The 15,309-nt window shown below is 31.8% G+C and overlaps 1 protein-coding gene across 15 annotated transcripts in view; it reads right to left on the reverse strand.

Moving 5' to 3' along the window:
• Positions 1-15,309, reverse strand: part of RALGAPA1 (Ral GTPase activating protein catalytic subunit alpha 1) — a 289,451-nt gene that overhangs the window by 64,427 nt on the left and 209,715 nt on the right. For all 15 annotated transcript variants that reach the window (XM_031952869.1, XM_031952861.1, XM_031952860.1 and 12 more), the window contains 3 exons: positions 14,221-14,292; positions 3,688-3,811; positions 2,318-2,473 (listed from right to left, as the gene is read on the reverse strand). In XM_031952869.1, the coding sequence (XP_031808729.1) occupies positions 2,318-2,473; positions 3,688-3,811; positions 14,221-14,292 (352 nt within the window). The remainder of the gene's footprint in view (positions 1-2,317; positions 2,474-3,687; positions 3,812-14,220; positions 14,293-15,309) is intronic.

The raw sequence follows: 15,309 nt of genomic DNA on the forward strand, positions 1-15,309 counted from the left end.
ATAGTTATATTTATATGTATATATAACACATCAATAAAATTTATTTAAAAATAAAGAAATGAAAGGGGATATTATGAACATTTTACGTCAATGTTTATAGCATTTCTGATTTTTAGGTGTTGCAAATGAAATTACTTTTAGATATTTTTCCATTACATAGATAGAGACAATTTAAAGAGATAATTTAGACTGGCAGATGACCAGTAACACTCCACCAGGGTATAAGAAATCAATGACCCAAATTGACTATCATTGGACTGTTTGTGACAAAATATATAGAAAAGTTACTGCTACTAGGTACTGACCATATTGAAAAATTGAATTCTTTCTTCTTAAGGGAAAAAAAAAGCTGTACTTTAAAATTTCCAGAGAAAATTACAAGCCATACTTATTTTTATAACATCTTAAAACAATCATTTTACAAAATTACTAGACAACATTTCAAATGAAAAGTTAGGAGTAAAGTTAGTGTCTTTAAAATAGACATAAATGATTCCTTTGCCCCTTTCCTTCCAGCAAAGTTTAACATCAAGAACAAGAAAGACATCAATAATTCTAGTTTGCCAGAGGCATGGTTGTTTCTTTATTCTCACTGTCAAGTAACTAATTTAATTTAAAGGTATTAAACTCCATGCTGAGGTCAACAAACCTTACTTCCCTCAATATTACACTTCAACCAGGGCTCATTAATGTGTCTACTGAATGGATTAGTACATCTGAAGATATATGTACACAGCAAAAGGGGACAATTTAATGATATCCAATTGTTCATTTGTAATAGGACACACATTCAAGGTCTCAACTTATTATCACTAATGAAGAATTTATTAAATTCTGGAAAAAAAAATACCAGTGCAGTAAGACTTTTTTGTTGTTGTTATTTAAGGAAATTAATATAAAAATTAACTGTACTTTTTTCATAGTTTTATTTTCTAATAAAAATATTTTCCTTTTAAGATATATCACACCAAAATACCTCATAAAATCACACACTTATAGATTTAAAACAAGAAGGAGTAGCATATATCATTTAGACCAACTCTCCAATTTTACTGATGAGGAATATGAGGCCCAAAGTATTTAAGTGAGTTGCCCAAGATCATACAGGTCGAAACAAAACCAGAATTTGAACCAGGTCTTCTGATTTCAAATCTCATACCCTTTTAAAATAATCATACTGACTAGGGTAGAAATATTTAATAACTGCTCTCATATGTACTTTTTAAAAATTAGATGGCAAAATACCCTACATACTAGTATACCTGATCTAGTAGTGAATACACTTTCCTTATCAAATATTACTAAATAGCAATCCCTAACTTTTCTTATTTGTTTGCTGTTTCAGACACTTTGTAACTCCCCATTTGGGGTATTCTTGGCTTTTTTTAATGGATGATAGTGGTGTTGCTTTATATGGTAGATTTAGCCTTTATTTAGTCTAATACTGTTTTTTTCAGGAATAGTTTTGAATATACAGAGAAAAGAGAAGGTTAAAAAAAATACTAAATTTGTATTTAACTTTTAAAGTACTTTTTTCTGGATGAATTATAATCACATTTACCAACATGACTTTTGTCAATAACAAAAAAAGGAACTGTATACTTATTACAATATTTTAAGGATGTTCAATGGATAGTGAAATGACTGAGAAGGCCTCTCATTATTAGAAGAAACATTATCTAGGAAGAAATATGTCTCAGCTCAAAGAACTTGGTAAACTTTTTAAAAGAAACAGATCACCCAAATCATTACAAAGAAAACTTTAATTCTAAAATGATGAGAGAGGGACCACAGAATAAAATGTAAACAAGTGTTTGGAATCTAAAGTTCTCTTATAATCTTGTACAGAATGTCTCCTCCTCCTGAATGTAATCTTACATCAAGAACTGTTGAATTTTTGTCTTTTTATCCTCAGCCCATAGCATTATAAAATATGCTTAATGAATGTCTTGTAAACTGGCAAATAAATATTGATTTTTATAGCACTCCTAGCAAAATATTTTCTATTTTAAATTAGTACAAAGTAGTGTACTTGTTTTTATTACATACTACTGATCATATCTGTATTTTATCTGAAGCTAAGGTTCTGTTCAGAAAGTCAACCCCTAATTATAATATTTTTCTTATGTCAATCATGAATTGCTTTATAATATTTCATAATGACAGTTCTAGTAATGCATTGCAAAGGAGGAGTCATATTAAGAAAACATAGAATAAGTGATTTATATCTGAATATAGCAGCTTAGAATATTCTTTTAAGTAATAAATCAGCTTTTGTTAAGGTATATGATATAATAAAAAAAAAAAAAACACTTACTTTTTTGGTTAAAGAGTCATCAGAATCAGATGGCATTCGTGTTGAGACATGAAACATTACTTCTACCGTAGAAGTAGCAAAATATGGAGTGGTCAATCCAGTGCTTTTGTTTTTTTGCAATCCTCCCATAAAGCCACAATGATTTGTTAGATTTACCTGTGAGAAAAAAATAAACAAAAAAAGTGCTAAACTTCCATAATTTTAAAAAGCCAAATCATAGACATTTTAAATTGTGAAAATAAAATTTTTCAATTATTAAAAAAATTATATTGAAACTAAATCAGAATTCAACTATTCACATATTATTTTATTTCTGAACTGAGGACACTTCATTAGTAGAAACTAATTAGGAAAGAAATCAACTTCTGAGTAATGCTATTCTATGTTTGCCCAATATGTGTTCATCATAAATTACAAAGGCTTGTGGGAGTTCATATGCCTAAGAAATAAAAAAAAAAAAAAAAAGACTGGAAATGGCTTAAGGATAAAAATGTATACAGAGATGTAAATTTGATTATGATCAATAGTTATACTTAATCATTAAAATTAATAGTGATACATAATCAACCCAAAATGATTCTTTTAATTTATGTTATTACTTTGCCCTTGACCAGAGCCAGAAAATAATAATTTAATACTCTACAGTACTTTTTTCTTCATGATAAAAATTAATTAATTTTAAATTTTAAATAGGAGGACTTAACCACCTGATAAAATGAAACTAATCTTTCATTTCATAAAGAATATAGACTGAATATTTTTCAAATATTAACAATACACTGTGAAGAGTTACACATAAAAGCTAATAGTTAATGTTGGATAATCTGTATACAATCTCATTTATTTGTGTTAGATTTTTATAATGTTCAAACCACATTTGTATACTTTATCACAAATAATACTCCTAGTACTATGTACTAGGAGATGGGTTTAATTATCTGTTTAATAGACAAAGAAGCAGGGACAGAAAATTAATTGATTTGCCCAAAATCATACAGGTGGTTCAATTTCAGTTGCAACTGAACACATATATTTTTAAAATACCTACGATGTGCAAGTGTGAGGAAGTTGGGAAGAGACACAGTTCTAATGACACTCTAAAAAAGTGCTGTTTTGTCAGAGCAGGAGCAACAGAATGACTAAAAGTGGTTTTAGAGGTTTCCCAGAACTTTTTAGTAACATAAAGAAAAAAAAAGATAACAAGGAAGAAAACACCTTTTTTTCTCTTTAAGAAATAAAACAAGAATCTAAAATCCTTTATAAAATATTTATATAAAATTTAAAACTATATTATACATATGTACTTAAGTATAATATATTACATGTTATATATTATATTGCAACTATATTATAAAATATAAAACTAATACCTCCCAACCAAGACCAGCTACAAAATCCTCATATGCCTGACTTCCTCCAGTATTAGTGAGAATGGAGTGCTTATCTTCTTGTCCTTCAGCCACATAAAATACAGCAATCTTGTGAGTCTCTCGGCTGTAGGAATAAAAGCCAAAATCATATTATTTATTTTAAAAGTATATCTATGAAATTAAAAAAAAATCAAAAAGTCCTGGGACTGATACAAAGATATTTGGTAGTTAAAAAAGGACATAATATACGTATTTAGACCATCTAATTTATGTAAACTTGCAAAAAGTTCTTGATTCTGACCAAGGCATTTCCCAATTAGATTAAATTGGTTTGATAAATCTGAAATAAATTATTATTGGCTGCATTGTTTCACTGCTAGACCATCAAGCAAAGTGAGTCAGTGAATACCAACAGTAGTAGCTTAATCAATTTAAATAGAAATGGGCAATAAAGAGCATTTCTTTCTCTTCTTAACTGCACTATAACTTACAGAGGAAAAAAAAATAGAGAAATAAAATTTAAAAAGTCACAATTACTGGGTTTAATGCTGTTAAATTGTTATTGCTATTTTTCTTTTTCAAATTTTAAATTCTGAATTTAAACATCAAAAGAAAAGGTTAGCCCAATTAGTACTATTCAAAAGGACTATAACTGAAGCCATGAATTTCTATTTCATTTCACTTTTTAAAAAAGTATATAATAAATTCAGAAAACTAATTTTAAAACTAGCTTGGCTTATTTGCATTTCCTTCTGAACTTCCTTTCTGTGTTTTTAAATCCAAATACATGCAAAGATAGTTTTCAACATTTACCTTTGCACAATCTTGTATTCTAAATTTTTCTCCCTTACTTTTTTCCTCCTCCCCAAGACAGCAAGTAATCTGATATAGATAAATATTCTAAAGATATTTCCATATTCATCATGTTGAACAACAAAAAAAATCAGATCAAAGGGGGAAAAAAACCCAAGATACTATGCTTTGATGCACATTCAGTTTTCATATTTATGGATGTGGATGACACGTTCCATCACAAGTCTATTGGAACTGCCTTGAATCACCACTGTAGAAAAGAACCAAGCTATGAATTAAAAAAAAAAAAAGTTTAAATGTCTCTCTCTCTGTCTCTCTCTCTCTAATTCTGCTAACCTCTCTTATTAGAAATTTAAAAAACAAAAACCCAAAACACTAACAAGTAAGCACAGCCAAGAAAAATAGCTGTGCCCATTTAAGAATGTATCTCTTTCTATATCTTCAGTCCATTACCTTTCAATAAAGAGGATAGGTAATTTGTTTCATCATCACTTGTTACCTAAAGATTGAGCTCATCATTTGCTTTGATAAAGAGTGCTTAAATCTTTAAAACATGCTTTATTTTATAATGAAGATATCTTTAAGTTATTTATATAGTTTTCACATTTCACTCTATGAGTTCATACTACCCAGGATTTAAAAAAAACAACAACATTTTTTTCATTATTTTTTATGGCTTAATAATAATTTATTATGTTCCTTTACACATTTATTCATACGTTCATTTGTATACAGTCATATTATATATTTATTCAGTCATTCCCTAATTGATGGTATTTATTTTTCCTTTTCTTTCCCTTTTTGGAATCAAGACATTTGTTTTGCTTTTTTTTTTTCTAATATTTTTTATTTTGTTCTATTATTTCTTACTGTTACATGTAGCCATTGATTTCTGTTTGGTCTATTTTAATTTTAAGGGAGTACATTTCTTGGCTAAGAATTACAATTCATATTCTATACTATTTCTTGCTCCCTTAAATTTTGTCTTCTAGATCTTATATTTAATTGTTTTCTCTTTATAAATTCTTCTAGGTATTTATTTTTCCTTGCAGAAAATCCATTGTATCCTTTGAATCTTTGCTTGCATTTGTTCCTAGGTTATTTTTATACAGATCTCCTGACTTATAATATTCAATATTGGTCTGTGTCATCCTTTGTTTACTTATTTCTGATACAATTTTGGTTGGGGTGGTTAATCCTGCTTAGTGTAAACTTAAATTTCCTGGACTCCTATTATTGATCTCTACTTCCTGAAATTAGTGCTATATAAATATTTTAGATTTCAAATGATCCATCTTCTGGGTCCATTTATGGTGTTTCAGACCAGAATACTTGTAGAGCTGCTTCAGCTGATCCAGTCTCAACTGCCATGCTGCCTCTTTCTACCCTAGTGATTTCTGGATTCTCTCTCCCTCTGGGGATAAGTTTGCAGTCTGTACATATTGATAACTAGTCTCTAGTAATGATTGGAATTTGTGGGCTTATAGCTGATTTTTTTATATAGTTCTGGTTAAATAATGATTAAAATTTCTCACTGATCATTTAGTCTAATTGAATTTCAGATTTCTGGCAGAAGGAGTATTTTAGAGGAGGCAAGTAAGCCTCTATTTGGTAACCATCTTAGTTGGAAGTCTATTGTTAATAATATTGTTGACCTGCTTCTTTTTTAAAAAAATTATTAAGAAATTAAACTACTTTGGAATTCCAGTCAAAAATTTCAGTTTGTCCTAGATTTCTCTAGACCAATTTAATTTAAACAAGAAGGAGAAAAGTTCTAAAGAAACAGAGTTAAAAAGGATGTCAACAATCATCTAGTCTAATCCATTTTTGAAAGGAATCTCCACCATAATACAACCTGACAAGTAGTCAATCTTGCCTATTTGGAGATTTTCAAGAAAGGAAGCCCATTGCCCCTTGAACCAATTCATTTTAGGAAGCTCTAATTACTAGGTAGTTTTTCCTAACATCAAGCTTAAATTGGATTTTAAAAAATATTCACTTTTTGCTTTTGGCTCTAATCTCTGGGCCAAACAGAAAAAGTCTAATACCTCCATACCACATTCCCACTGCCTCTGCCCTACAAATCTCTTCTCTAAGCTAACACATTCACAGTTCCTTTGACCATTTCTTATGACAGGCTCAAGGCCCTTTACCATTCTAGTAGCACTCTTTAGGACAGTTTATCAATCTGTAGCTTGTCAATGTCTTTCTTAAATTGTGATGCCCAGAAGTGAATCCACTTTTCGATCTGAGGTCTGATAACATCAGAATAATAGAACTGTCATATCCTCAATTCCCATATCTCTCTCTAAATGTGGTCCAAGATTATATGGACTCTTTTGACTGTTATAAACTACTACTGACTCATACTGGGTTTGTAGACTTTAAAAAGTCCTAGAGCTTTTTTCTGAATTATATTACCATGGTTCCCTCCTCTTATACTTGTGAAGCTGATTTTCTGTATTCAAGTGAAAAACTTTGCATTTATTTCGACTGAATATAATTTTAGTAGATTCATCCCAATACTCTAATTAGTCTATTAAAATTCTTTTGGATCATAACTGTATTAAGCTATCATTAGTAGCCATGTCCTACAAAGTGTACGATGATGCCCTTATAGATAATAATCTATCCTATCCCTATTTTGGAATTAATGAAACTAAGCCCCAAAAGTTTAAATGACTTTCCCACAGCCACAAAACTAGTATAGGATAGATGCAAGATTAGATCATAAGATCATAAATCACAGCATTAGAGGTAAAACAAGAATTTAGAGGCCATTGAGTCAACATCCCTTTTCCCCTTATTTTACAGATAAATAATCTGAGATTATGGGATTAAGCGATTTATGAGCAGTCTGGTGAGCTCTGAACCTAGATCTTCATTGGAAGCCCATTATTATGTCACCTACAGGGATTCAAGTCTTTTGAATGAAATCAAGTGTTTTTTTAATTTAACTATATAGATTCTATGTCAATTATATCACAGGAGAATTCATACAGACCTATATAGTTAGAAGTTGAAGGGAACTTAAAAGTCACTGTATCTAACCCTAAGGAAACTGAGACACCAAGAGTTAAGTGACTTGCACAGGAATGGAACTCAGGTTTCCTTGATTCTAACTCTAGAACTCTATTTACTATGTCTATTTACTATGTCATGCTTTACTTTTCAACTTATTTATATTTTGAGATCACAATTTATCTGTTTTTAAATAATTATTTTTATATATGCAAAGAACAAAAAGAACTGAATATCCATCCTACTGCTTTTTAAAAAAAGTATAATAATAATAATAATGAATTCATCGTGTTAGTTTCAAAGTTGTCCTGCTATAAACTGCTACATTAAGAAATGTTTCATTGATGCTCATTTTTGGAGCTAGAGAGTGAATTTGAAAGATTGCTGCTGTTCATTTGTTCAGTTGTGTCTGACTTCATGACTCCACTGATCATGGCAAGCCAGGCCCTCCATTATTTTCCAGGCCCTCCATTATTTTCCAAAGCTGATTGAAAAGGTAAGTGAAGGCAAAGTTGGAAAAGCTTTTAAAAGCTAAACTGAAGAATTAATATTTGAATCTAGAGGAAACAGGAAACCACTGGAATTCATTGATTACAGAATTACTTTGGCAATACTGTATAGGATGACTGGCAGTGGTAAGAGATTTGAGGTAGGAAGATGCATTAAGAGCCTGTTGTAGTAATATAAGTAAGAAGCAATCAGGGCCTAAATTAAGATATCTATGTAACTAATGAGGATGAGAGAAATATTGTGAAGGCAAAAACTGTGAGATTTTGCAACTGATTGTTAAGTGACATGACAATAGTGAGAGGAAATAGAGTGAGATCAAGTATGATGCTGAAATTATGAACATGGGGACTGAAAATAGTGGTGCTTGCAACATAAAAGGAGGATTTTGAAGTAGTATGCATTTGATAAGGGCAAAAGAAGAGGTTCAGTTTTAGACATGTTGACTTTGAGATTTATCCTGGACATGGATATTGGAAATTCACTGAATGTGACTGAAATTCAAGGGAAAGAATATAAAGATCTAGAAATCACTGGCATAAAATAATAATTAAGCCCGCTGGAGCTGATGAGCTTAATAATAATATTAATATTAATACTATTTAAGACAGAATTTTCTAAAAGTTTGTAAAGCACTTAAAAAAATCTTACTTTATCTTAACTTATTAGTAAGTAGGATCTATAATTATCTTCATTTTACAGATGAATAAACAGAAGCAAACAGGTTATGTGATTATGTGACTTAGTTATACAGCAATGTCTGAGGTCAGATATGAAATCAGGTTTTCCTGACTCCATATACAGCCTGCTATGCACACCTTGATGTTCACGATCCCTGAGAATGCAGAGAAAGAAAATGTAAGGGACTTAAGAGAGAGACATGGGGAACATCTACAGTTAGGGGGTACTATGTACATGATGAGTCTGCAACAGTAACAATTAATAGAAAGAAAACCAGGAAAAAATGGTCATGAAAATCCAAAATGGAGAATTTCTAAGAGAAGAGAGTGTGAAATGAGGCTGAAAGGTTGATAAGAAGATTCGGCATTTAAATGACCATTGGCAAATCTGGATAAGGGAAAAAGTCAAATTATAAAAGGTTGAAGAGTTTTTTGTTTTTTTGAATGAGTAACAAAGAGAAAGAGATGAGGGCTATAATTTGAAGAGGCAGAATCTGGGGAAGGCTTTTTTGGTGTTGTTTTTTAAGACAAGGAACAAACTGGGCATATTTGAATAGGGAAGGAACCACAGATAGAGAGGACTTGAAGATCAGAAGACAAAGACAATATCTGTAAAATTTCTTACCACAGTACATGACATATAACAAATACTAAATAAATGCTTATTTCCCTTTAGTCCTTTTTTGTCAGATCCTGGGGAGTGTGTGTGTGTGTGTGTGTGTGTGTGTATGTGTGCATGTGCACGCGTGTGCGTGCGAATGATTCACAACAAAAGACCTCAATTTTCTCACAAGACAGGCAAGGTTCTTAGAGGAGGGGGGGAGAAGGAAGGAAGAAAAGACTTGTAATAGCTTCTGTGGGGAGTGAGATAGAGAATCAGTCAAGGAGGAACAGCTTTTCTGAAGCAAAAGGCCTAGTTAGATAACATACTGTAAGACTTCTGACAACAACTATGTTCATCATCTAGACAGAAGGAAAAGAAGAATAAGACAGATTAAGTTAGGGCTGAGATCTCACAAGAAATGAATAATATTAACAATAGTGAACAAAGAATTTGAATATGGTAATTAAGACTATGTTTTGCTTCTTTTTTTTTACTTGCTAATTACTATTTTATTCCCAACTAGGGACAAGATTAATTTTTATTATTGTGATTCATTGCTTTTATATGCTGATTTTCTTTGATCCACCCACTATATTTTTTTTAATTAAAGCTTTTTTATTTTCAAACCATATGCATGAATAATTTTTCGACATGGAACTTAGCAAAACTTGTGTTCCAATTTTCCTTTCCTCCTCTCACCCCTCCCGTAGATGGCAAGTAATCCAATATATGTTAAACATGGTATAAATATATGTTAAGTCCAATATATGCATACATATTTATACAATTATCTTGCTACACAAGAAAAATCAGATCAAAAAGGAAAAAAAAGAAAAGAAAATACAAGCAAACAACAAAAAGAGTGAAAATGCTATGTTATGATCCACAGTCAGTTCCTATAGTCTGTCCTCTGAGTATAGATGGCTCTCTTCATCACAAGATCACTGGAACTGGTCTGAATCATCTCACTGTTGAAAAGAGCTATATTTATCAGAATTGATCATTGCATGATCTTGTTGGATATACAATGTGTTTTGCTTCTTTTGCGAATTTTTGACCACTTATTTATTATTATATATTTGAATCTATTACTTATCTTTATTAGAGAAACCTGCTACAAAAATCCCCTCCCCCCCCACTTAACTATTTCCCTTCTAATTCTTAATGCACTGATTTTATGTTATGTATTTCTTAATTTTATGGAATCAGCATATTCTATTTTATCTTATATGAAATTCTTTATCCTAATTTGTTAAGAAAACAAGCAGACTTCCATTTTCCATAGTTATTAAAAAGTATCTCTTTCTTGGGCTCTTCTAATTCAATTAAGTGACCTTTTTACATCTATGTTACATAACTATTGTGCAATATGATATGAGCTGGTTTAAGCCTACTTTATATCAGACTAAATCTATTTTCCCAGCAACAATTATTGATTATAGAGACCCCTTAACCTCACTGCTTGATATCTTTGGGTTTCCTAAACACTATGCTGCTAATTCATTTGCTTTTGTATAGCTAATCTGTTCCATTAATCAACTTTTCTGTTTTGTTTTTTTTAACCAATATGAAAAAAAAAATTAGTGCTTTGAAGTGTTATTGAAGTTCTAGGTCCCATTCTTTTGAACTTTTTTCATTGTTAGTTTTGATACTTTTGATCTTTTCTTCCTCTAGATAAATTTTGCTTTTATTTTTTCTAGCCTAGGAAATAACCTTTTGATAATCTATTTGGCATGTCATTCAATAAATACATAAGTTTAGGTAACATCATACTAGGAGAGTCTGGGTGGAGTCATGATGACAAAGTGAGAGGAAGCATTTTTGCATATTCATAAACAAGAAAATGTGACAGACCAAATTCTGATAAGGAGAACCCATAAAAAGTCTTACTGAGTTATTTTTACAGCCAGAGAAGCTTAGGGAGACTGAGGTCTGTGGACACTATGGTGAGGGCTACAAGATGGATTCCAGCATCCAAAGACAGACAGAGAGCTGAGACAAAATACTAGGGGAAAGAAGCAATGGAATAAAGAGCACACTGTAAAAATAGATGTCCCTTGGCAACTCTATTTCCCAGTAGCAAGTTCCAGATCACAAATACAGGACAGAAAGGAGCAGATGCAAGTGAGTGTAGTAGAGTCTAGCTTAGGACTACTCACAGAACAAATTCTGAAAAAGTGGCTGTGTAGCTCTGGTTCCAGAAGAGTGTAATTCAGTTCTAGCTTTTACATCTTCATATAAGCCTACAGTATTAGAACCAAAGCAGAAGACCAAAAAACCAGAAATACATGTGCTCTGAAACTACAGAACCCCCCAGAATGAGAACCTAGTAGCAGTTTACTGAAACTCAACCACACCAAAACTAATAGACCCAAACCTGAGTGAAGAACCTGTAGACCCTAGACTAGGAGAGCTGTGAACAGACCTCCCCTCCAGATTACACTACTTTGGAAGCACAGAAAACTTGTTGACTTCTACAAAGAATTATGAAATGTAAAAAACAAACTTCCATTATCCATCAAAAAGTATCTCCTTGGCTCTTCTAATTCATTTAAGTGACCTTTGATATCTAGGTAATATAACTATTGTGCAATATGTTATGAGAAGGTTTAAACCTATTTTATGATAGACAAAATCTCAGTAGTCTTTGTTGATTATAGTGACCCCTTAATGCCATTATTTGTGCTTGAGTTTTCTGAACATTATGCCCTAGAAAGTCCAACAGTAACATAAAGTCCAAAGTCAAGGAACAGCTTGGAGGAATAAGGAAAAAAAAGAAAGAACTAGACCATAAACAGCTACTATGATGACAGGGAAGCACAAGACATGAGAGAAGAAAATGATTTGAAAACACTGATAAGCAAAGTTTCAAATAACAATGTAGACTGGCCACAAGTCCAGCAAGAATTTCCAGAAGAGAAACAGATTTAATAAAATGGGCAAAAAAAAAAAAAAAAGATTTAAAAAACCAAATAAGAACAATAGAAGGAAAATGGGGAAAAAATAAGAAATATAAAACAAAATTATGAAAATCATGGTAAAAGATGTATAAAACTTTACAGAAGGTAAGATTTCCTTAAAAATTAGAATTAATGAAGTAAAATCTGATGACTACATGATATCAAACCAGATAGGGAATATTAATGCATAACTGTATATTCAAAGCTATTCCAATGTGTGCTGCAGTCCAGGAACAAATAGCAATGAAAGATGTATTCCAAAATTCTTCCAACTTTTAATTTGTTCTCTTCCTTGCCTGAAGAGTAGCAATAAAATTTTGTTAACTCCTTTTTTGGTTTTTAACCAATGTCTTCTACAAACTTTGAATAGAATCAAGTTGTGATGTTAATATTTGCTACTGGAAAATTGTCCAGACAGATTTCTTGCTTAATTTTATTTTCTCTTCCGTAGTTTTATTAAAAGTTACAACAAACTTTTTTCATAACACCTCTGTATGGCTGTTAGTACAATTATTATTATCACATTTTACAGATGAGAAAATTGACTTGCCCAGGAAAACACAGTGCTGGAGGAAGGCCTTGAACTCTTCTTAATCCATGCTGCTTCCATAAAAATATATTGGAAAGAATGCTACACTAGTTATCAGAAGACAACATGGTTTCATGAATTTTTTAGCAATTTCTGTTATACTGGGAGCAGAGATAGATGATGATAGTGGAGTATGAAGGTTTGGTAACTGGCAGGCAAGGCACAGAAAAGTGTTGCTAACATGGGCATTTTTAAAACGGAAGACTATAAGGTTCTTAATAGATAGGAACAGCAATAAGGTGATGAGGGCAAAGAACAAGTTTAATTGTACAGAAACACAATTAGTCACCCATAACCCTGATTTATTCCTTCTTTTCAAAACAGAAATACATCCATGTTCTGGTCTAAAATCACTGGTATTATTTTCTTCAAAAGGTCTTCTTTCCTTTTAAGATCAAGTCCAAAGAGAAACTTGATTCCTTAAAACTAAGATTAGATTGAGGGAATTATAAAATCATAGATTAAGATAACTGATTAGATAGTTTAAATGATGTGCTCAGGGTCACAAAGCTACTAAGCATCTGAGACAGAAGTTACATCTTAGAACCACTGTCATGCTAAAACGAGCATCACAACAAAACTTTAGTAAATATTTCTAAGCTGAATAAACTATACTTTTGATTAATATTGCTTTAATTTTCTAATTTAGATAATAACATTTAAATAGACATGGGAAAAAATGGACTACTGTTTGATGGGAGAAAGGGATTATATGATCAATGAGCCAAGAAGCAATCTGAAGGGAGAAAGGGATTGCAATTAGAGAGAATAAAGTTGTATGCAGCTGGGACTACTGAGATATCCTCGGGAGAGGTGAAATCCGTCCCTCTCTGGCCTTTAGATTCTGTGCCTCTAGGCACAGTAAGTTTGACCATTTCACCTCCTGAGAGTGCTTATAAAACATGTCCATCCATACACTGATTTGGGAAACCAGGGAATGTGTAGATAATATCCCAGTCACTAATACAGGTGGACAATGTGTGACTTACCAACAAGGAGAAGTAGTAGCATCAGGTTTACACTCCTGATAGGAGTGACTGACTCCCACCCTGTCTTCTGAGACTGCTCACTGACTGACTGCTAGAGCAGACTGGGAGACTGAAGGAGACAATAAAGACTTTGGACTTTAAAAAAATGTAATGTCTGGGCTAACTCTCTCTCAGCCACGCTCTCTTAGCAGCAGCTCTAAGCCACAGAGAAGATATCAGGCTCCAGACTCCATCTTGGACCAGCTAAGTGGCGGCTCTTCTGCCTCCTTCACTTCTCCAACCAAGGACTCAGGCTGATCCTGAGGCGCTCCAGAGAGCTAGTCGGACATTACATTATAGTTATTTACAAATGACAATTTTCAGTACTTACCATTGTCTTGAGTCCAAATTTCTAAGTTCTCTAAGTAGCTTTTCATTTTTCTTGAGGAGATGAAAGCTCCTCCTAAGGAAGAGATGGATAAACATTTTTATCACCTTTATAATAAATGACATGACAGCCCTAGAACATAGATTCTATTCTCTTTATGGAATATTTATATATTTTTCTTGTATTTTTTATTTCCACTACGAAGATGAACAGATTTTTAAAAAACTTTAAAGAACATTCACTGTTATTTCTATGTAAGGACTTGATATTTTTCTATTAGAAGATTCAATCTATTGTTCTCTTCAACTTTAGTCTTTTAGACTATGTATATTTCTCTAATCTTATTTCAAAAGGAAGAATCAAGATTGGATGTGAATTTCATCTATAGTACATGGCTTTAAAAAATAAATCAGATGAAATAATAGAATCCAAATCATGTGTCAAAAAATGATGATTCAGAAAGAATTTGGATAGCTCACAAGTCAAATGATATGCATTATGTAATACCATTTGCCCATAAAATGATAATTAAGAATAATGCATTTGGAATGAGTGACAAAATCAACATTCCTGTCCTGAGTTTGTGGCTTGACCAAACCACTTCTCATCCTCGTCAGCAGTATTTGGGCTATTTATATGACTTAATTAATAGTACGAAGGGATGGTACCACTTCACATGCACTGTCGTGATCATCAAATGAATATAAAACGTTTTGTAAACTGCCAAGAATTATTATTTTTATACCACAGAGGCCTTCTATGCAAATGAAATTATTATACCAACTATGTGGTTCTAAATTAGTCTATAGATTACAATTGCAAAATTGAAAACCATTATATAAGGGCTACAAATGTCCTTAGGATTAGATGATGATAGATTTAAAGTTGAAGGCAACTAAGAGATTATCCAGTCCAACATTAATTTTATAAATGAGAAAATAAGCCAAAAGAAGTTAATATACTTGTTCAATGTCACCCAAATTAGAGCAACAAGTCTAGGATTTGAATGACAAACCTCTGACTTTAAATACAGCCTTCTACTATATTACTGAGAAAAATGTATGGAAGTCAAAGATCCTGAGGACTCTAAAT

Source organism: Sarcophilus harrisii, chromosome 2 (genome assembly GCF_902635505.1).
Source record: "Sarcophilus harrisii chromosome 2, mSarHar1.11, whole genome shotgun sequence".
Taxonomy (NCBI): Eukaryota; Metazoa; Chordata; class Mammalia; order Dasyuromorphia; family Dasyuridae; genus Sarcophilus; species Sarcophilus harrisii.